At 35.8% G+C, this 22,518-nt stretch overlaps 1 protein-coding gene across 4 annotated transcripts; it reads right to left on the minus strand.

Annotated features, from left to right (window-relative positions):
• Nucleotides 1–285: 285 nt before the first annotated feature.
• On the minus strand, nucleotides 286–22,292 carry LOC110023659 (ubiquitin carboxyl-terminal hydrolase 17-like). Of its 4 annotated transcripts, none has more exons than XM_020723173.1 (12): nucleotides 21,665–22,290; nucleotides 16,789–16,880; nucleotides 15,815–16,665; nucleotides 15,603–15,691; nucleotides 15,342–15,427; nucleotides 15,085–15,247; nucleotides 3,647–3,764; nucleotides 3,375–3,532; nucleotides 2,550–2,634; nucleotides 2,207–2,416; nucleotides 1,042–1,103; nucleotides 286–957 (listed from the first exon to the last, which is right to left on the minus strand). In XM_020723173.1, exons 1-12 carry the CDS (start codon nucleotides 21,976–21,978, stop codon nucleotides 354–356), a joined length of 2,832 nt encoding a protein of 943 aa, XP_020578832.1. In that variant the 5' UTR covers nucleotides 21,979–22,290; the 3' UTR covers nucleotides 286–353. The 4 variants fall into 4 exon arrangements, with proteins under 4 accessions (XP_020578832.1, XP_020578834.1, XP_020578833.1 ...); XM_020723175.1 differs by adding an exon at nucleotides 17,233–17,342 and having other exon boundaries at nucleotides 15,815–16,880; nucleotides 21,665–21,747; XM_020723174.1 differs by adding an exon at nucleotides 17,233–17,345 and having other exon boundaries at nucleotides 15,815–16,880; nucleotides 21,665–21,740.
• Nucleotides 22,293–22,518: the final 226 nt, after the last annotated feature.

The raw sequence follows: 22,518 nt of genomic DNA on the forward strand, positions 1-22,518 counted from the left end.
TTTTATTACATATAAATGATGAAAGGGACCTTTCTATTATACTTGCAGATGATATGACTCACTTTTACACATCATAATTACATACCTGCATAGTTTTGTACTTTTTTTATATATAATAATGCAAAATACATATTTCAAAAAAAGATATATTTCACTTTTTAAAAATTAAAATTGATATTTTTATGTGATATGAAAGATTTGGGTGGCATAAAATGTAAGTATTAAATATATAAATACAGATGAGTTGATGGTATGGATGTAAATTCCCAAAAAAAAAAAAAAAAATCGAAAAATAACTTTATTCAAAAATACATCTGACAGCTTATTTCTTTACAGAACTAAAAACTAGAAAATTAATACAACGTTTGATGTCTTCTCTCCCTAACACTAGAACTTCTCATTAACACACTGGACCTCTCCCCATAAGGGCTGTTCCAATAGTTCTCCTTCTGTCTGTGGTTTTCTGTGAACATACCACCATTAATAGTTCTATCATAATACAAATGGCTGAAAGACTGGTTTCCCATATCTTCCAAACCCTCTCCATATTCTTCATGATGAAAATAGTGTCTTGATGAAGAAGGTGAATGAGTGATATAATCAGATTCATTCGATAAGTGTGACGGTCGACTCCATCTCGACGTCTGTGAGCCTCCAAATAAGTAGTCGGATAGCTCGTCAGTGCTCGTCGAATTCCTCATGCTCTCGGTCGTCCATGAACCTTCTTCGGAGCAGCTGAAGGATAAACTATCGCTGAACGAATCCGTGCGAGGAAAGTAGAGCCCCTCATGAAGGACTTGATTATGGTTCCTTTGTGTCGTAGAGCTCGAATTTCGATGGGATGTAGATGATCCAGCGTCGTGCATGGAATTTGCAGGCTTTTTGAACCAGCTTGAAGGCGTTAATGGAGCTTGGCGTCTTTCATTCTTGGAGAGGTTTGGGGGCTTGGATGATTTTCTAATTAAGGGAATGGAAATGTTGAATTTGCACGGCCAAAAGAGAATCTATAACAAATGTAGGCTTATGGTCAGTGAAGGTTACCTGGCATAAAAGAGCAAGTAGGCGTTTTCCTTTAAGACTCTCTCCAGATCCACTGGGATTACCTATAGGAAAAATGCATGAAAAGCAGCATATTAAGAGAGAGTTTAGATTAAAAGTGAATGAAATTGTTCTCTTATTAGTAAAAAAAGAGAAATATGCATACATACCACACAATTCTTACGTATTTAAATATTTAACACCTAAGGTTTTATATTTATAGTTATAACAGCTTGGCGTCATAAATTAATGCATGAAAAAATGTATTTCACTTTTAAAGAGAGAGTAATAGTAGTGTTTTTGATTCGATGTTTAAAATTTGAGTGATATGCATGTGAATATGAATACTTAGGTGTAGATTTGTAAATACATAAGAATTGTGTGGTATGTATGTAAATAAATGCACCTTGAAAAAAAAAAAGCTGCCCTCACCATCATGCAGGAGCATTTCACAGGAAAGAATGGCAAGTTCAGCTTTAATACAGAGGAGAATGACGATGAGGAGAAAAGGAAGATAAAATTGTCATTTTGGTTTATGGACGTCTTACATGAGTGGAAAAACAATTTTTTGAAGAGGAAAGGAAGTAGAGATAAGCAAAAGTAGGAACATGATGAAGCCTCTCGCGTCTTATAAATATATAAGAAAATATAAATAAACTTTAAGGAAATACAGGCTGATTAGTGCCAAGGTCATTAAGAAAAGATGTGGGCGAAGAAATAAACTAAAAATTGCAAAAAATTAAATATTAAAAAAAGCAGATAGAGAGGTTGTATTAGGACTACATTATCCTTTTTCACGGGGACTGAAGAGGGTTCGTTTAAACAAAAAAAAAGGCATTTACATATATACCACCCAATTCACATGCATGCACATATCTAACACCAAAATTTTGCTTTTTACACGTATACCACTAAAATCTTTCATATCACATAAAAAATATCACTATTTTAATCACTATTCACATAAAAAATATCACTATTTTAACTTTTAAAAAGTGAAATACAGATTTTCATGCATAGATAAGATGGAATGTATGAAAAAATTGAACTTTATAAATTAGCTATGTAAATACATAGGAATTAAGTTGTATGAATATAAATGTTCCTAAAAAGAAACATTATCCAGATTTGTTAAATAACAAAGCTTAAAATGAAAAACAAAACATACCTCTCTATCATTAATCATGTACCATTTGCCATTCATGCTCTTGACATAGCATATATAATGACCAGAGAAAGCAGCATTCATGACATCCAAATGAACCACAATAGCATAGAGGTTGTACAGAGGGCACTGATCCACCCTGCTCATATAAGGAGCTAGATCCAGCAGAACAGGGAACCTAACAGATTTATTCAACTTCCCAAACTTCCCCACCTGTTAAATGGAAAAACAAAAGCAGCTCAGATATAAGCTTCATGGCATTATTGGTTCAAAAACACATAAATCAACTTATTCCATAAGCTAAAGTCTCCGTTTGATACATTACAATTTATAATTGCACATTTACCTGAAAACGCTTGAGTGCAATTGTAAGGATATTAGGAGCCTCAACAACACTCAATTTTTTCTTCGCTCTCTCAAAAGATTTACATCTGCAACAAATACAAGAAGTAATTAAATGAGCGAATACTTCTGAAATGTTCGCCATTTGAAGTGCAGGATTTGAGGAAACAGATTATTTCAGATTTAGGGCTTAAAGAATAGTTTTTTCACGATATGATAAAATTCTAGAAAATAATCTTAGTTGCGTATTTATTCCTTTATAAGATTCTTATGTTTACAAACCTTGAAACCTTACTACAATTTTGCGTTTGTTAATCAATTCATCCAATAACAACTTATTATCATCATTACCGACAAGTAGCCAGCCACGACAATTCAAATTTTGATGGCATACTAAAAAGATGAATATACAAGTCATTAGTTTTCCAGATGATTAAAACTCTTTCTAACCAAATCGAATTGGGATACCCATTGCTGCCCGGAAAAATGAGTTTTCATATATTCCACATAAAATCAATGCTAGTTGAAAGAAGCTAAAAAAGTCAAACCATACCGAACCATGGAGAAAAATGTCAAAATAATTTTCTAACTCTTTACAAGGGGTCATTTTAATCCCGAATCTATAAAATACCAATTTTAGTCTCCAGAATTTTTTAATATGGGCTGCAATGAGCTCCACGGATGACTATTTCAGCCAAAATTAAAGAGTATGATACTAATTTGGCACTTTTATAGACTCTGGAGCTAGTGACCCCAAGTAAACAGTCAAGGGACTACTTTGACACGTCAAAACCATGTCATACTGGCGAAGGCATTAAAAAGGACAAACCTGTCGCAACGGTATCTGTTCTGCCCATCCAAAACTTCAGTAGTTGTGAACTGCTTAAGAGCTTGTTCAAGTGTCCCAATATCCCCATGGATTTCGACTGTAAGATCCATCATACGGTCCAGTTGCTCAGATTTGGCCTTGCACTTCATGCAGTTTATCTGATCTAGCAAAAACAAAGTTTAGAATTCCTATACGCTGCAAAGGGGAGGTGATGTGGTTGAAGGAGGGATGGGTTTGGGAATTTTATAAGCAGAGAATGAAAGGGAAAGGACCTCTGACCGAAGGTATCCACCAAAGGTTAGTTGAATTAGACAAGCATCTTCAGGAATATTGTCTGCTACATCTCCAGTTTCTTTTATACATGTATATTGCATTGCATCAATGGCGTACCTGTCAATCAAATGACTGAAAAACTAAGGTTTATGATTTCAGGGATATAGACCAGCTAAAAAATGTAGTTCTCCGTACTAAAAAGGTGTCAAAATAGTCCAGACTTTTTGCAAGGGTCATTTCAGTCCCAAAGTCTATAAAAGTGTATGTTTAGTCCCCATATCCTTTTAATTGGGTTGAAATTGTCCACACGAAGTACTATTTGAGCCCTAATTTAAAGAATGTGGGAATTATTTGGCACTGTTATAGATTCTAAGACTAAAACAGCTCCATCTAAATTGTCAGAGGACTATTTTGACACTTTGCTAAAAAATATTGCCAGTTCTGAGATCTAAACGGAGGAATTTTAATGCATTCAACGATGGTAGTTGATCCATAAGGCAAGAAAGTTGAAGTGACTTCACTACTGAAAGCAGATCTCATTTTTCTTTGACTAAATGTCATTTGCAAATGCGGGTGACGCGGGGAAGCCCAGGCCCGCGCGGGTGCGCCAATAACACCGCAGCCACGGGCATGGCTTCTCCCACGATGTCCTTCGTCCGGTCCAAACATGGGAGCGCAGATCGGCTCTCCCACAAGGCATTGGCACCTCCTTTCCATAAGAGGAACTAATCCTATTTATCTAAGGCTTATAGATGTGATTCATGATGTTCTAGATTTAGTTTTTTGGCTCATACTTCTGTCAGAACAGACACCGGCATCCGGTGTTCCCCTTTAGACCTGTATCTGAAGAAGAGAAAGTTCTCCGATTGTAACTCGTTTGAGGTGGTGACCTTCTTCCAAGCATCGAGTGGTGCTCCGGCGGTAACCATTACCAAGTTAGCATTTATCCTCAATCTTTCCCTCCCAGCACCCATCACTTCACTGTCACACCTCTTTCTTTGCTGCAGCTGCCTAGGACAGCCGTCGTTGCTGTTCTTTTCTACAGTTCTCCTCTTTCCAACCACCTCCCTTCCACAATACCTGTTCTCTTTCTGAGTTAGCCGCCGGCCTTCCCTCTTGCTTTTTTGACAGCCCACAACATTCCAACTGCCCCATACCCACTGCCATCATCGTTCTAGTCCTCTATTCTCGCTGCCCTTGCTGTCCCAGTACCCCACAGTCGTGGCTGCAGCACACAACACCTTTCCTTTGTTGTTTTCATACTATCCAACTACTGTTGCTTGGACTGCCGTCCCTTATTACCCGGATGTTCTGACTGTCCATAATCGCTGACGCCCCCTTTCACAGCCTGAAAACCACTTCCCTACCTTGGCGTCATCTCTGCAAGTCCTGTAACCACACCACCTCCCTTCCACAATACCTGTTCTCTTTCTGAACTCAGCCGGCCTTCCCTCTTGCTTTTTTGACAGCCCACAACATTCCAACTGCCCCATACCCACTGCCATCATCGTTCTAGTCCTCTATTCTCGCTGCCCTTGCTGTCCCAGTACCCCACAGTCGTGGCTGCAGCACACAACACCTTTCCTTTGTTGTTTTCATACTATCCAACTACTGTTGCTTGGACTGCCGTCCCTTATTACCCGGATGTTCTGACTGTCCATAATCGCTGACGCCCCCTTTCACAGCCTGAAAACCACTTCCCTACCTTGGCGTCATCTCTGCAAGTCCTGTAACCACACCACCTCCCTTCCACAATACCTGTTCTCTTTCTGAACTCAGCCGGCCTTCCCTCTTGCTTTTTTGACAGCCCACAACATTCCAACTGCCCCATACCCACTGCCATCATCGTTCTAGTCCTCTATTCTCGCTGCCCTTGCTGTGTCATCTCTGCAAGTCCTGTAACCGCACCACCCTCATCCGGGATCTGCCCTAACGCGAGTTTGCATGTCATGTATTTTGTATTTTTACATTCAAGCGTGTTTGATGGTAACCGCATATTTACTTCCAGTAAAAAAAAATTGGTTTCCTATTGTTGTTTGGGGTTTACTGGAAATTAAATTTTACCTTCTAGTTTTGCTCAAATTTCCGTTGTTTTTAAATTGAATGATACAGTGCCAAATCTGTGACGCATGAGTATTTTGACAAACAGGAATTTTAAATGCTCAATAACAGAAGATTGTTTAATAAACTAATATATTAGGAAAGGTATTAGTTTTTATAACAGAAGACTACAAATAAAGAGTTATTTATACAACATTAACATTTTAATTGAAAAGAAAAAGTTCTCTTGAACAATATAAAGATATATATTAATGCTCATGAAACCAACTCTTCCATAGTTCTAGGTCAATCTTATTCACAGATGAGGGATAAAATTCTATTGAAATTGTTTATCAAAAATCTTGATTATGGCCCTCAGGTCAAACTACAAGAGGCATAACATTGAATCGCTTTTGTGCAAAATGCTCAAGCAAAACACCAAATCCTGAAGAATCCCAATTGAGCCAACATGGCTAGGTTTAGATTATCAAAACCCAAGTCATTCAAATCCTAAAAACATATCATTCTCGAAATAAATATAATGACTGGGTCTAGATTACCAAAACTTCAAAAAAAAAAAAAAGAGAAAGTGTTTAAAAATTAGAGTAATGCTAGTTTCACACAGCTAGATGATCGTTCTTTCATAGTAAGCATTCCTAAAACTCAGCATTTGACTTTGCCTAGGACATATATATCCATTGAGTATGCAAATTTGAACAAGTTTTGGTCTACCAAAACCTAAAGGTAGAAAAGCCACAACTTTCAAGTTGAAACATACATTATCTTGAAGAGGCCATTAGAAAATCCCATCAAGTTTAAGTTACAAAAAAAACAAGCACTATGCAAATTTTGGTTGATCTAAATAAATTCTTCCAACAAGCCCTTAGGTATAAATATCCCTCCCATAGAAGCTTGGATTACAAAAATCTGACATTGAGGAATGTTAGATAACTAAATCTTCTCGAGGAAGCTTGGATAATTAAAACCTCTCCAAGAGAACGTTGAGATATAAAAAAACTAGTACAAAATAAAACTCAAACAATCAAATCACATACTCCAAAAGAGGTCATGTTTCAGAAAAATTCTTCCTAGAAAAATTTCATAGTCCTGAGAGATATAAAAGAACCAAAATTCTCTGGGAAGTTTGAATAATGAAAATCTCTTCAAGATGAAACATTATTATAAAGAATTACTCCCAAGAAAAACTGAAGCAATCAAATTCAAACACCCTTTGAAAGACTAAGTTACAAAATTCATTTTAGAGAAATTTAATTTATAGAACCTAGTCTCAATAAATTCTAGAAAATCTCGGTTACATAAACAATGCAGAAAATTCAACAAACCAATCTCTCTAGTAAAGTCTGTTATAACAATTCAACAAATGATGGTAGAAGAATTGTAGCAAGAAATCCAACTTTTGCAAGAAAGGCTTGTTGTTCTTGAACAACAAAATTTTGGAAATCGGAGACAAAAAAATGGCATTAAGGAGGCGGTTGAAGAAAAGGAAGAAAATTCTTTCTTTCGAAAGGTATCCAGCAGGTAAGATAGGCCAAACTGCATCTATAAGAAAAGATAACCTTGCCAAAATTTAGATTTTGAAATCAAGGTTTATATTCCTAATTTCGATGGAAGATTAGATCCGGAAGAATTCATCAATTGGCAATCAAACTAAAAAAGAATGCATCACTTTGGCGGGAGAACATGAAGAGAACAAGGCAAAGAGAGGGCGGTCAAATATTACATGGGATAAAATGAAGAAAGAATTACAAAGAAAATACTTATCAGAGCATTACCAACAAGAAGTTTCTTAAATTTATGTAATCTTTAACAGCGAGACTTGACGGTGGAGGAATATGTGGCGGACTTCAAACGCCTTGGGCAGAATTGCAACCTAACCGAACTGAAAGAGCATTCCATTGATCGATTCTTGGGTGGGCTAAGGCCAACAATAAGCCACGTGGTACAACTACAACCTTTTGAGATGTCATTGACCCTGTTGTCAAGGTTGAACGACAAAACAAATGGAATAAAACTGTAACCTTACACCAAACATCGGTCTTTTGTGACTATTGAAGAAAAGGAAGAAAATCCTTTCGTGCTATCCAGCAAAGAAGATAGGCCAATAAGAGAAGACAACATTGCCAAAATTCCGATGAAAGTAAAACAATAGGGAAAAAACCTGATTAAGCAGCTATCTCCCTCCTGGAACCGAAATATGCGGCTGTTGGCAGCAGGCGTCAGTCCCGTACAGCAGATAATAGGCCCCACGAACACCCCTAGGGAGGGCCAAACCCTAGTTACAGACCAAACAGCAGGTTTCCTGAGAAACCTCCATGCTTGGAATAAAGGAAGAGATAAAAATGATCACTCAAAAGTTTCCTTTTCATTAAAGAAGCCTACCATATAGAGAAGACAGGTCGGAAAACACTTGGACAGTTCAAAAAGAGCACTATACCCTTTTAAAAGAAAAGAAAACAACAAAACATAAAAGAAGATTAAAAATAAACACTAGAACCATCCTTGATTTGCTCCTGCATCAGATAAAGGAAATGCAGGACATTAACAACATCTATGCTTCCCATTGGCGCAGAGTAAAAAGAAAAAGAACATAACATGAATGACACCAAAGGGGTTTGCGAGAGTGCAACAGTGGCTGACCCCTCTTAAATCTGGTCAACATAAATGAACCTAGGCAAACACAAATGGAATTACAAGATAAGTACTATAAGCTAAAACGCCATCAGCCGCTATGGGGAACCATCATTCAACATGGCTAAATCAACATCAACTTCTTCAACCCATTAAGGTTTACCTTGACTGCTCAAACAGGCCAAGTGACAGCACAAACTTCAATAAAAATGATACTTGAAAATCAGCTAAAAAATTTCGATAAGTAATCTGTCAAAGCAACAACTTCATCTAGCCACAAAAAAAAATAATAAAAAATAAATAAAAAAAAATAAAAAAGGATGACAATATCCTGAAGAATGCAAGCGTATTCATGACCATAAAGAATTTTTCACAAAGCAATTCAGTATCGCTAACATGATTGATGGTCCAAGACAACACCTTGACGATTCCACCCTAGTTGTTAAGATGCCTATAACAATAAAAAATTATTGCATCTACAATTCATCAATTGTCTTAGAAATAACATCTTTAAATGATGAACTGAATTATTAAATGACTCAATCAAGTTTAATGTTTAAATAGAAGCGCCCTACAACAAGCTGTTTGAAGGCAATCAATAGAAAAATTGTAGTTGGCGGCCTTGCAGTTGAGAAACAAAGGTCAAAAGAGCCTATTTAGACTACATCTACTGGTTGAATTTTTTTAGTATGAAATAAAAATCTAATACGAGAGAAGAGCATGTGGTAGAGACATAAATTCATTTGAAAAGCTACTAAGCAAGGTGACGACTCCATAAATTGAACCTCAGCAACCTTTAAAATAAAAATCAACATTTTGAACAGTCACATAAAGACAGAGCCTGTATAAAGTGAATGAGACTTATTATATTCCCAGCGATATAAGGAAGAGGCCCAACAGGTTCCTCAAAACAAGTAGGAGAACTTCAAGGTGACAACAAACAACACCCCTAAACAAGCTAAATAAAAAATTCATAGAAGAATACTACATCCGAATGATCTTTAAAAACCTTAAAGAAGAAAAAAAAGCAGCTCCCCAAAAGGAACAGGTTTGAAGACATATAGCTCTTTGATAATAATTGCATGCCCAAAAGCTTCCTTATAAACCTCAAAAAAGGTCATCCAACCTTATACTTGACATGCAGTCTCCTCACTCGCGGGCTCCAACTGCTAAATTATCAATCCTAAGGAGAAAGAGTGGAAAACGACTAAATAGATGATTAAGCAATTAAAACAAATCCCCAAAGTTGAATGGGAAAGCCATGCTGAGTCTATCTATCAACCAAAAGTGACTAAAATAAAATACCAATTGAATGCCAATGATCAAAGAAGCTCTGAAATCAAGGAAGCTGGCGAAGCCAATAAATGTCAAAACCAAAGATAAAAACGTGGTCAAAACGGCCAAAGAGGTTCAAAATGAGAAGGGCATTATCCTGTTAGCTCTCAAACTATGTAATTTCGCTTCTCACATGACCCTTCAACTTCCACAGAAATGAAATCACCCAAGGATGCTTTTTACATGGTGTCCCATTCAACAGGATCTCGCCAATCCGAAGGCGAAACAGATTTCTCAATTGAAGGTGGTGAAAGCAAGCCTACCACTAACGCCAGGGATTCCTCTAAAGAATTAGAAACTGAGAAAGTTGAGCAAGTACAACTTTGAGGTGGTAAGACTCTCCCTCAAAGGCTAGCTAAGCTGACAATAAAGAAAAAAGGGAAGGCTATTGCAGAACATGAAAAAGATTCTACAACTCCACAAAAAAAAAATAAAAATAAAAAAAAATAAAAAAAAATCTCGAGTTAAAGAAAGGCAAACCAATGTTAAGCAAAATGTATTGATTGGAGTGGACTGCAATGTCTTTGCACATCAGCGTCAGTTCATATCAGTGTTGAGTATTGTGACACGAGATGCATAACCTTCTTCCATGAATGAAGTTGACATTTATGAGAATGTAGAGCATTATGTATTGGCAAAATAAGGTGTCTCAATGTCCTCCAAAAAAACAAACTAAAAATCAAATATCCCAATAAACCAATCTAATCCTCATAAATAAAGACAAGAATGTGAAATGGATGATAAGAAAGGTGTATTTACATTGCTGGAACTCCACCATCTTCAAAACTTCATATAATGCCTTATGAGACATAGATTTGTACTGATTATGATGAAGATGGTGATTCAGAAATTGTTAGTTAACAGTCAGCCCCAAAGCAAATCACAAAAAGAAATCATACTCAGAAGAAAAAGTGCAACCAATAAAGCGAAAACTTAGCGCAATGTGGTAAGTGGCTCTGAAGAATACAACAAATATGAAATCAACTTCTCCCCAAAGATTCTTATACAACTGTAGCAAAAAAAAAAACAAAATTAACCTAAAAAAGAAGTGAAGTTTTGCTTTAGCACAACAAAAGTTGTACCAATATCTTTGGCTTGAATGATGGACTGGTAGACCTCTGCAGAAAGTTTGGCACTGACTCCAAAGCCATCAAGCTTTCTTCAAAATTATGGTTACAAATCCTCAATTGTTAAACCTCTCTAAGTGGATTATTTAAGTCCAAGTATTCCATCAAAGTTTAGAATGATTAGCCAATTCAAATCTAGTGTTCCTGTCTCATTGAGACTGTCAAAAAAACCAAATTCTTGTCATTCATGACCACGAGCACACAACACTCTTAAAAATGGCCAACTAGAATAAACCCAAGTTCTGCAAAGCAAATCAAACATCAAAGCCATAAGTCATAGTCTTCTGACCCAATGTGTATCAAATTCATCTAAGGCCCCTGAATTCCCAAGCCTTCTCGATGAAAATAGAGATACAAACCCAAGTTCTATAAAACTTCAATCCTAGTTACAAGTTTGTACTGAATAATAAATCTCAAATCTCACCGGTCTACCAAATATATAAGCCCTAACTTTTCTCATTCCCACGGCTTATCTTTGTCAAATTTAAAGGTACAAGTTTATCATATGCATAATGGTTCCATCAAATCTAGTTATAAACTTTCCCCAAGATGTAAGCTCCACCTGAAATCAAGACCAATTTGCATTGTGAGAGCCAAATTCTAAATAAGGTGGGCAAGCCAAATCACACAATGCTATGTTAAAGCTTTTCTTTAGGGGTTGATGGTTTGTTGAAAAATGAATGCAATGTAAAAAAATACAATTCAACTAAAATATAATGTATTTGAAATATTTCGAAGTTTTTAATTTGGTGTACAGTAGATGAGGAAATTTATATTTTCTTGTTTGGTTTAAAGAGAAACGAGATCCATGTAAAACATGCTCGGCAAAGTAGGTGACAGCAGCGACAATGACGGTGAGTGGCAGAAGAGGGGCGACAATGACAGGAGAGGTTGTGCAACTAACGAGATGCAACAGTGAGTGGCCAACGAGCGACAATGACAGCAGCAACAAGCTGCAATTTGCAGTTTATCTGCAAATCACTCAAATCTAATTAATTAAGAACACACCTGTTTTGAACTGCATAATAAATTCCAAATTAACCAAAATTTTATAGTACACTCCATTTTTGTCCAACCAAGCTCTAGAAATTTCAAAACCCCTGCATTTGTTTTACTTTACATCACTAATGTAAGGAACCAAACAACCCCTAGGTCACTTGTGTTCCAACATATAGGTTGGGCCATCCATCTTGAGATTACTTATACAAACCATTTTGTGGACATGCCAAAATGTTCACTATCAAATACTGTAAACCTTAGTTACAAAATTGAGTCAAATGTCTGATAATCTCTAAAAATGCCCATAACACTCCACATAAATGCCCTAAGATACTTCCCTCTTCAAAATATATTCTCAATTTAAGTTGTTGAATTGGCCACACCATGTCTCAAAGCTAAGGAAATTCACATAAAAACACTTTTGAACAATTCTCAATCATGCTTGTGCCTTTAAGTCACTCTCAATTTGAATTGACCAAGCCCAGTATACTACAAAATCTGGTGGTCATATAAAACACATTTGAAACACTAATGATCATGTACGTGTTCTCGAACCTATGTTGATTCAAATATGGATCTATGAATCTAACCTTAATAGGTTAAATGTCTTTAAGCACACTACCACCTCAATTTAGTCGAGAAATTTAAGAATCTACTAACCAAACTCCCTAAATGGCAATGACACCCGCTCCTCCATTGTTATTAACATACTAGGTTAACAAATTTGATAAATGATGTTGAAACTATAGGATATTAATCGAGCTGATTCTTCATCCTCAAACGTGACTTCCATGCATAAAACCAAATACTTACCACCAATCCAAATGATAATGATGTCCATAATCTGAGTATCTTGGATACACTCCAAGGATGTAATTAAACATAGTGGATTGCATGGGAAACCTCTACCCTATTAATATAATATAAACTCTAGGTTCACCATTTTCTAGGAGAAATCTTTGGTATATCAAATAATTTACTAATGAAACTCTCATGACAAAAAGGTTTTAACCTCCCTCAGCTTCATGAGAGACGTCATATCCAGTATGTTCCTCAATGACCTTAGCCCTCTTTAGTTGTGAGTTATAGGGTGCACATGACATAATACAAAAAAGCTTACCTAAGGTCGAATTAAACTTATTTCTTTAGCTAAATATCCATCTCAATTCTACAAAGTTTAGTACCAATAAGAATTTTTCAATTAGGATCCATGCCAACTTGAAATGATAGAATCATAAGATCTTAATTGAAATCGTTAATATTTCTCTAATCGTTCAATTTAAGCTGACGGTGATAGATTCCACTATTTTAACTAACCATTTTAGTTGAACGTTAAGTAATTAGCATCTCAAGGGATAGCTTTAAACGAAAGTTATCTCTTGTTAGTAGGAGAGGTGCTCCTATGAGAAATCTTGAACCAAGTATTAAAGTCCTCATGAATAAGGATGAGATATTTAAAATGCATTTTCTTTGAAATCTAATTTGCCTTTTGAAGATTTGACTCAAAATCAATCAGAAAACTCTCTTAGGAGAGCTTTGGGAAAAATATTTTGGAGCCCACATAGGATAAGTTTGATTATTGGTGTTATGTTGTAGGTAGGGCTGTCAAAACGACCCGTTGTTCGCGAACAGCTTGTGATCGGCTCGTTAAGTAGCTCGTGTTCGATTCGTTCACTAAACAAACAAGTCGAACACAAACAAATTTTTTTGTGCTCGATATATAGACGAGCTGAACACAAACAAAACTTTGTTTGTTCGTAGTTGGCTCGTTTTAGTTTAAACTAATTATATATATATATGTGTGTGTGTGTGTATTTATATTTATATATAATTGATGAGTATTATTTTAAATAATTTAATTACCTACAAGGCTCCAAAGATTTATAATCGATTAAAATTATTAATTAAAAATAGAATAAAAATATACTAAATTACATTTAAATAAATATTTTTACTATAAATAATAAGATTTAAATCTTGCCCTTACCTCTAACATTCTACAGTTTCGTGATTAGGGTTATCAAAACAACTTGTTGTTCGCGAACAATTGGCGTTCGATTCTCTAAGCAAACGAGCCGAACATAAACAAATATTTTGAGCTCGATATATAAATAAGTCAAACACGAACAGTATTATTTTTTAACAAGCCAAACATGAACAAAGTCGGCGCTCACTCAAGCTCGGCTTGTTTACACCCCTAGTTATAGGATCTTCTAAAATATAAGGACATCCAAGAGGATTTAAAAACATCCTATGATATGGCCATTTTATAAAGCTTTATTTCAATTATCATGGGAAATATAGTCATTTGTTAGTTGCTTAAGATAGATTTTATTATTGGTCTTATAGAATTTCTATCAAAAACAGAAGTTTAAAGGTCATGCAAACTAGATTATAATTTATTAAATGAAATTATGTTTGTCAAGTTTTTGTCCCCTTCTCTCCTCATGATGTGAGCATGATTCTCTCACTTCTCACCTCTTTCTCGTAGTTCAAGTTTTTTTAAGGTTTCCAAAAATCATCTGATGTTCCTCTCTACAGCACTCAGCTATCAAAAGCATCTCTTAAGCATATTTAAGACAATGGGCAACATTATAATAGTTGCCTTTTGAATTAGTAGAGCTCACCTCTAAAATTACATCTATTTGGAATATTCTTATGGGCTATGTGTAAGGCTATTGATAACACTTCGTTCCTTAAGAATCTGAAGTTCCCTCCAATTTAGCGTGAAGAAAGACTTTTAAACATTAATGTACCTTTTGATGTAATAGTTGAGTTTCATTAAGAACACCGAAGTTAAGTATACTCATACCGGAGCACGCCTAAGAAAATGAACTCTCAAAAAGTTGTAGCAAGGTGAGAAAAACATTGATATTGAACTAAAAATTTTGAGTCGTGACATCACCTTCGTGAGATTCATGTTTCCATTAAATAGAATGAAAGTCCATATTCCCATGAAAAGATGCAGCTATTTACTAAAGAAAATGTGTATATAGTAATAATAAATAATTTTTAACTCTGACTAAAACCCCACTTAAGATTGCTATCAATCAACATAATAAAATCAAAGTCAAGCACTTTTATAACCATAGAAGTTTATTAATCTCATCATAAGTATGCAAAAAACCTGGAGAAAAAACTACAATTGAATTTACCTTAAAGTTCCTTGAGAGGAAACAAATTTAAGTATTTAAAAAAAAAAATTTCTCACGGCCCCCGACGGCTGGAACAGAGAAACTATAGCCTGAGGTAATGAACTGAAATGCTTTATGTATTACCAAACTCACCTTAAAAACTCATGAGCATCTTCTTCTCTCCCAGGAGCAAGATGACTTCCAATTCTATCTATATGGGATAGAATTCCAACAGGGGATACTGGGGATTGCCCCTGTTTTCCTTTCAAGATGAGATTTTCAAATTCACAAGTGAAACACCAACCTTTTCTTGAACCTAAACAAAGAGCGACTATTGAAAATAAGGAAAAAAGCACTAAAACAATGTAAGAAGCTGAAAGTAGTCAGTGAAAAAAGTATACAAAACTTGCATTTCGCTCTATGAAATCCTTCAAGAAGATAAGCATTTAGTGGCCGAGTAAATGTCAGGCACTGGAGCACTGCATTAGCAAAGCAACTGCGATATAGAAAAAGGTGGTGACAATTATAGATGTAAGTATCACAAAAAGCAATATTCCTTCAGAATTTGACCTGGGTGGCATGTTCCACTCAAAGTTGCCAAAAACTGACATATTCATTATCACAACTATAGAAAAGAACAATGACCAATTTCAGCAGTAATCAAGCTGTACCTGTTGCCACAGTTAGAAAGGCCAAACGGTTCCATATCCACCTTGTCAGAGTAGTAAAGCTTGGCAAAAAGTTCATAGGGGAAATTCATCTAGAAATATAAAGAAAATACTGACAGTTAAACGACTAAAAAGTAACCATTCTGCCTAAGGAAATGAAAAAAATGTGCTAACCTAGCAATTAATACAATACAACTTAGGAATACAGCACTCACAGGCATTGATGAGAGACCTCCAGAGCTCGGTGACGGCTTTAACTGGTGGACAATACTTTTAACAGATGTTCTGAGATCAGATTTACAGTTTGATACAAAACCTGTACTCTTCGAGAATTTAGATGTTATTTTTGGGGCATTGTCAACTTTTAAAGATGAATCATCTAAAATGGACTGCCTTCTCCCGCCATAGAATGCACGATCAGCAAAAGATATAGACAGAGACCTCAACCGTCTAGCCTTTAGCAGCCAGTCATCAGCACTTTTCCTGCTTGGGTTAAAACCTGATTTTCCAGATCCCACGACTTTACAGTCCCTGGGGCTGGATTCCTTAGTACCATCGAGGTGGGTAGAGTTAGTTCCAAAGATTTTGTTCTGGTCAGAATGCTTCAAGTGGTTTTCAGGACAACAGGCATCTAACTCAACGCCTATGTTCTTGAAGTTAGTGGTGCATTGAGAAAATTTATTGGTTGTGTTGAGGTTAGAGGAAACTAAGTGCAAGTCAAGAGAATCATTCAACTTATACTTCTTGTCTTTGGTACAAAGAGAGGACAGTTTTTGCTTTGAATTAATTGTGTGAGACAATTTGTTTACCAAAAAACTTGCACTGCCACTTCCGACAGGAGGAATTTCAATGGAGTTAGCAACAGCTGCTTCTTTCAGTCCATTATCGCGAGATACAGCTCCGTCAGTATTAGCATGATGACCAGCACAGGAAAAAGCTTCTTCACAGTTTTCCAAGAAGCCGGAATAAATAGAGCAGCTAGATGACGAATCAACTAAGGAATCACGACAGCTATCTGCCCTAGATGAATCCAAGAATGATTTAATATCCTTTCTATCATTGACTCCTACAACATAATTAGACTTGGAATCAAATGAGCGTCCCTCAACAGTATTGGTACCAGATTTCTGTTCATTCGCAAATGTTTTATCCAACAATTTTAAATTTTCCGCACTAAGATGAGAATTACTTTCTTGAAGCTTATCTTGGTGATCAGCTTGAGGACGATGGCATTCATTCTTGTGACCTCGTCTCCAGTGGATAATCTGGCATGTGCCAGAGCTGCAGTAATGCACAAGGAGAATATGAAATAAGTATCAGCCTAGAAAGCATCTCAAGTCATTAGCACCATCATGAACAAAGCCAACTAGCCAAATTTTTTTATTACAGAATGCTCAAAAACATATAAGGAGAGAAGCATCCAAAATCCATTATTTTTGTTTTCCATGGATTTAAAAAGCATGCCTCTTTTAGTTGCAAGATGTTCAGTATTTGCGAGATAAGCTATGAGCAAGGAGAGAAGCACATGGCTGCCTCAACCTAACTATTAGAGTCCAGCTTTATGAATTATTCTTTAACAATCATTCATCATGAGTGTTGTGCATATGGTCTTAACTATTGGTCAATTTCTTACCTAATCCTTTTTGTCCCCTCCCTTTCATAAGTATGAAGACATTTTTTGTCCATTATCGATGCTGAGCTCGGATCAGCAAAATGAATGTGCGAGCCATAAGAACATCCAACCTGCTGAAAGTTCACTACATTAGGTCCTTCAACAAAATTTGTGCAACAATTTGTTTGGGGATACGATCCTAACATCTCCAATAAGTTCATAAAGCACAAGCTAACGCCCTGAGAATACAGTATTTACAAACCTAACTATATGACATAACGGTTACTAGGCTTACTGATCAAAATCAAATGAAGATTACATAGACAAAGCTACAAAGTATTAAATAAAAAACAGTTTTGAAATGATATGGAATGGCCTTCAGTTGTTTTAACTAATTTAGCTTCTAGTGTGGCTGATCCTTCATGAATAAGACGATCAATAGCTACATTGCAGCAAAAATGCAATTTCTTTTAAAACATTATCACGGTCACCATCAAAAGCCATAAACCAACTATTTATGGTTAGCTTTGTGCATCATCTTCTCCATTCACACCTATTGAGTGCTAAATCAGATGCTCATTTTCTTTTTCACATCTCATCACAACTTTCAGGCATGTCTTATTGATATCTATTAATGAAACAATATTTTAAAAGACAAAGGCACATCCTAAGATGCTTCAAATGTCATAAGGCAATTTGTAAGCCTCGGAGGCAGAGAGTATAAGCTCAAGACTTTTTATTTTTAAAATTTGTAAAACCCAACAACATGATTTGGATTAAAAAAAATTTGAACTAAACACCATAAAAATTATTAAAAATGGAGAGAAACTTCTAGTTGGAAATAAGGTATCAAGCATGCCAAAAATGCAAGTGAAGACATTTCGAAATCATATTTCACATAAACTCAAAAGTTCAGTTAATGTAAACAATTTAAGCAAAAAAGTAGTTACAAACTTAAACAAGAAATAATAATGTACTCTTTAGCCCTTCCGAAAACTCCTCATCATCAAAGTTATTTTCTTCAACTAAAGCATCGAAAAATGTTGTAGATGCAGGTTACAACATTGCAAAGTCAATTTAGAAACAAAATCCACTATTTCTATGACATCATTCTCTAGTTCTGCACCAAGCAATTGATGGCTAGAAAAGATAAGAACCATAGATGATTAACTTCGACAATCTATCAGGGAGAGATCCACACGAGTTAGCTTTAACAGCCAAAGGAGACCAGTTGATGATGAGATCAACAATTTGATAGAAAAGTGGGGTGGACAGCCAAGACAGAGGAGGGCTGGAGGACAAGAAGATGAGAGGGAAATGAACTGGCATTTTACTTGTGTTTGCAGAAAATAGAAAATAGAATTTTACAAAAAAATAGTTAAGCAATTTAAATGTAACTTGGGTTATATAAATTGACATTAAAATTAACTTGGTTTAACTTATTAAAACAAATTACTTGTGGTTGCAAAAAATAGAAAATAGAATTCAACAAAAAATAGTTAAGCAATCTAAATGTAACTTGGGTTATAATAATTGAAATTAAAAATAACTTGGTTTAACTTATTAAAACATAGTTCCAACTTTTAATCCTTTATAGAAGTTCATTAAAATATTACTAGGCCTCCCCAATGTGGGATATAAGCATGCCTCATGCCCATGGCCATACTTAGACCTTTGGGGCATATTATTTATTAGACTAAAATTGCCCACAATGCCCCGAGGCATTGTTGCCTCATTCAACCCAAGGCACACCCTATCGAGCCCCTAATATAACCTTGTAAAATAATATTGTGAAGCCATTAAAGTTTATCAGTTGTCATCTTAATTTGAAAAGAAAGTACTCTCACTATTTCTCTTATTAATTAGTTTCATTAACTTTAACATATATCCATCATAATATTAAACATTTACACTCAACTGGCTATAAGAGGCTTCCCTATTACTCATCACTCAAACCAAATATATCATAGCTAGCCCAATCACAATTTTAGAAAATGTTATTTTAAATTCTGATTTTAATCTCCTAATTTTTGCATAATACTCAAGAAGAAATTCTTCAACTAATCACTAAAAATTTATCATAATAATTATGCAATATATCTTCATTTATATGCTCATATTCATAGATAATACATTCTTATATCTCTATCAAATCAATGTATCACTAGATTTTCTAGTAATATCGACAATATTATAAACTTTACAGCTTTTAAAATTACATATTATATGCTTGATCTTAATTCTATAGTCAAATGCCCCTTACATTTCAAAATTTATCTATTATTCTAACATCTAACTTCATTAGAGCCTCCATTATCAAACTTGTGTCATTTAAAAAAATCATACACGCAACTACAAAAAAAGTAAATAACTTTGATTCGTGATAAAAACCTGACATTACCAGCAACTATTTGGTCATTTCATAAAAACTTTTTAGGCTAATCGCTAATCCATCATACATGTACTTAATAACTTCAAGATAGACTAAATTTCTCTCCATAATGTTTGCAGAACCAATTCTAATGACACTTGGTAATATGCAATTACAATCAATTAAAATATATGATAATTCTTTGAATACTTCCTGCACTATTCATTAATTTCTTTAGACTAAAAATCTCATTCATAATAAATCTTAATGGCACAATGTCAAATTTATTATCTAATATTGCTAGATTTTAACTTACAGTTCACCCACTTTCGACATTTTAGTTTATAAACAAAAAATCCTAGCTTCCATATAAATATTGTCAATCCCAAATATCTTTTATTACTATTTATGACTCATTCAAAAAATGATTTTATCCAATTATTTCACACCTTCATAGTTTTCACAATAGTATCAAACAGAGATTTGATAGAGTTTTATTAAAGAGTTATTGCATAATATATTAGATACACTACAAAAACTAAGCAATCCATCCAGATAACAGGGAAGATTCTTGGAGAAGAAATGAGTTAAATATGCACATATAAGAGAAATAAATGTTGATATGAATTATATTCAAGTATTTAAAGATATGTATACTAGAGTGGTTACATGCTATGGAACATACGGAGGATTGACCAAGTATATTCCTATTTCAATTGGATTACAACAGGGATCGACTTTAAGCTCATTTCTTTTTGTTTTAGTTATGGATGCTCTTAGTAGACATTTACAGAAGGATGCACCTTGGTGTATGCTTTTCGCTGACGATATCCTTCCTATATATAAGACTAGAGAAAGAGTTCGGGAAAAAACTTGAATTATGAAAGTCTACATTGTAGTCTAAAGGTCTTCATTTGAGTAGATCTAAAACTGAATACATGGAATGTAATTTTAGCAGCAGCTCTAGTGGCATAGTTGTAACTATGGCTAATCTAATCATTAAAAGGTGTGAACATTTTAGATATCTCGGGTCTATTGTTCAAAGTGATGGTGATATAGATGAGAATGCTATTAGTAGAATACAAGTTGGTTGATTAAAGTGAAGGAATGCATCAGGTGTATTGTGTGATAAAAAAGTACCAGATGGACATAAAGGAAAATTTTATAAAATGGTGGTAATACCTGCAATGCTCTTTGCGCAAAATGTTGGCCTTTAAAGAGAAGCATAAAACCAAGATAAGTGTTACTGTGATGATAATGCTTAGATGGAAGAGTGACTTGACACTTAGAGACAAAATGTGAAATGAATATATCTATGATAGGGTTGGTGTAGCTCTAATGGCGGCAAGATTAGAGAGAGCCATCTTAGATGATTTGGTTACATTAAACGTCGACCATCTAATGAAACGGTTAGGAAAGTAGATGTTTTAGATTCTACTTATGCTAAGAAAAGTAGAAGGAGACCTAAAAAGACTCGGGCATATTGTATAAAAAATGATCATAGTAGCCGATCCCACTTAGCGGATAAAGGTTTGTTGTTTTTATTGCAAGAGAAAGACATGTATTAATACATAATCGAGCTAGTTCAAATAAACCGCAAACAACCAATTTGTTAGAATTTATTATACCAAAATAATGCCACAACTAATCATATAGATTGGCAACATCCTCTAGTAAAGCACACAACTAAGCAATATGTCTAGCGGACTGGAATCAAATCCATGCCCCAGAACCACGACTTGATCATTTTTTTAATTGGCTCAAAGAAGATGCAGAAACATTCAGCGCACATGCATCATGTGAAAATACAAGAAGTACAGCATATTACAACAGTTTCCATACACCTCTTTTCCACTCGTCCTCGTCACAAATTCAAAAATCTTCCGTACCTACTTAATGAACTCAATTTCATCATGTTCTCAGCCCTAGCAGAAGCAACAGAATTGTTAATAGGCGATACCATAAAAAAAAAAAAAAAACTTACAAAAATAAGTAAAACTCTTAATTCAATGTGCATTATTCAAGGACAGGGTATGTAAAAGTTTTATTCAAGGACAAGGGCAAGAAACTGCGAACACCCACCAATATCTGACTGTTTTACAGCGAGAGCACCTCGTGCTGGTAGGCCTATGGCAGACGGCACACTCGAAACGCCAAGGTCCTCCAGTGTATTCTACGCTAGAACTTTCCGTTGACGCTGGGACGTATGCAAGAGCAGCCTCCATCTCCTCCCTAGCCGCTTCCTCCGCCGCCAACCGCGCGAGGTGTATGACCTCCTCCCTCCTCGCCTGCTCCAGCTTCCATCTGCGGCAAACGGCTGCCCATATAACGTGCACGAAGACGAGCAAAACCACCGCCAAAGCGAAAGGGAACCAAGTATCCCACCGGCTGAGCATCTATCCGACGCCGCCCACTCATCAAGGACTTCAGCACTCTACCCACCGCCTCACATAGATCTTCGCAAGTGTGGCCGCCGCCGCCGGGTTGCTGCCGATTGAAGTGGAGACCATGGCTACGCGAATGATACAAAGGAAGGACGGCGAGTTTCGGAATGGGGTAGCCGACGAACGCCAGTAGAAAACGGAATCGGACAGAGAAGATAAGCTGTCCGTTGATCCTCCGGATCTGCATTGTTAAAACAGTTTTGCCTATGCCATGAAGGAGTAACGGGCTTCGGCTTGTTTTATGTCGGTGTTGGAGCATGAAAATCTGGAATTCCGAGGGGGCACTGGAACCAGCGTCGTGCTCCGCCGGCTTCCCGCGATTCGCCTGATCCGACGGTCAAAACGAATACTCAGCGGACGGTGGCGATGGATAGCTGCCGTGGCCCTCTTTTTAATGAGAAATTTCGATAGATACCACATATATATATTTTTTTAGCGAGTAGTCGGATTTCTTCGTTATCAACTTTAATTTTTTATATAATATTTAAAAAA

Source organism: Phalaenopsis equestris, unplaced genomic scaffold, assembly GCF_001263595.1.
Source record: "Phalaenopsis equestris unplaced genomic scaffold, ASM126359v1 Scaffold000226, whole genome shotgun sequence".
NCBI lineage: Eukaryota > Viridiplantae > Streptophyta > Magnoliopsida > Asparagales > Orchidaceae > Phalaenopsis > Phalaenopsis equestris.

Bases quoted from the DNA above. Each gene is read 5' to 3' on its own strand.
- LOC110023659 (XM_020723172.1), bottom strand. From the start codon at position 21,978: ATGCTCAGCCGGTGGGATACTTGGTTCCCTTTCGCTTTGGCGGTGGTT. The intron at 16,881-21,664 runs GTGGGTGTTCGC...GCATTACTGCAG, and splicing joins TGTAAAACAGTCAGATATTG to CTCTGGCACATGCCAGATTA. The intron at 15,428-15,602 runs GTACAGCTTGAT...TCTATATCGCAG, and splicing joins CTTTCTAACTGTGGCAACAG to TTGCTTTGCTAATGCAGTGC.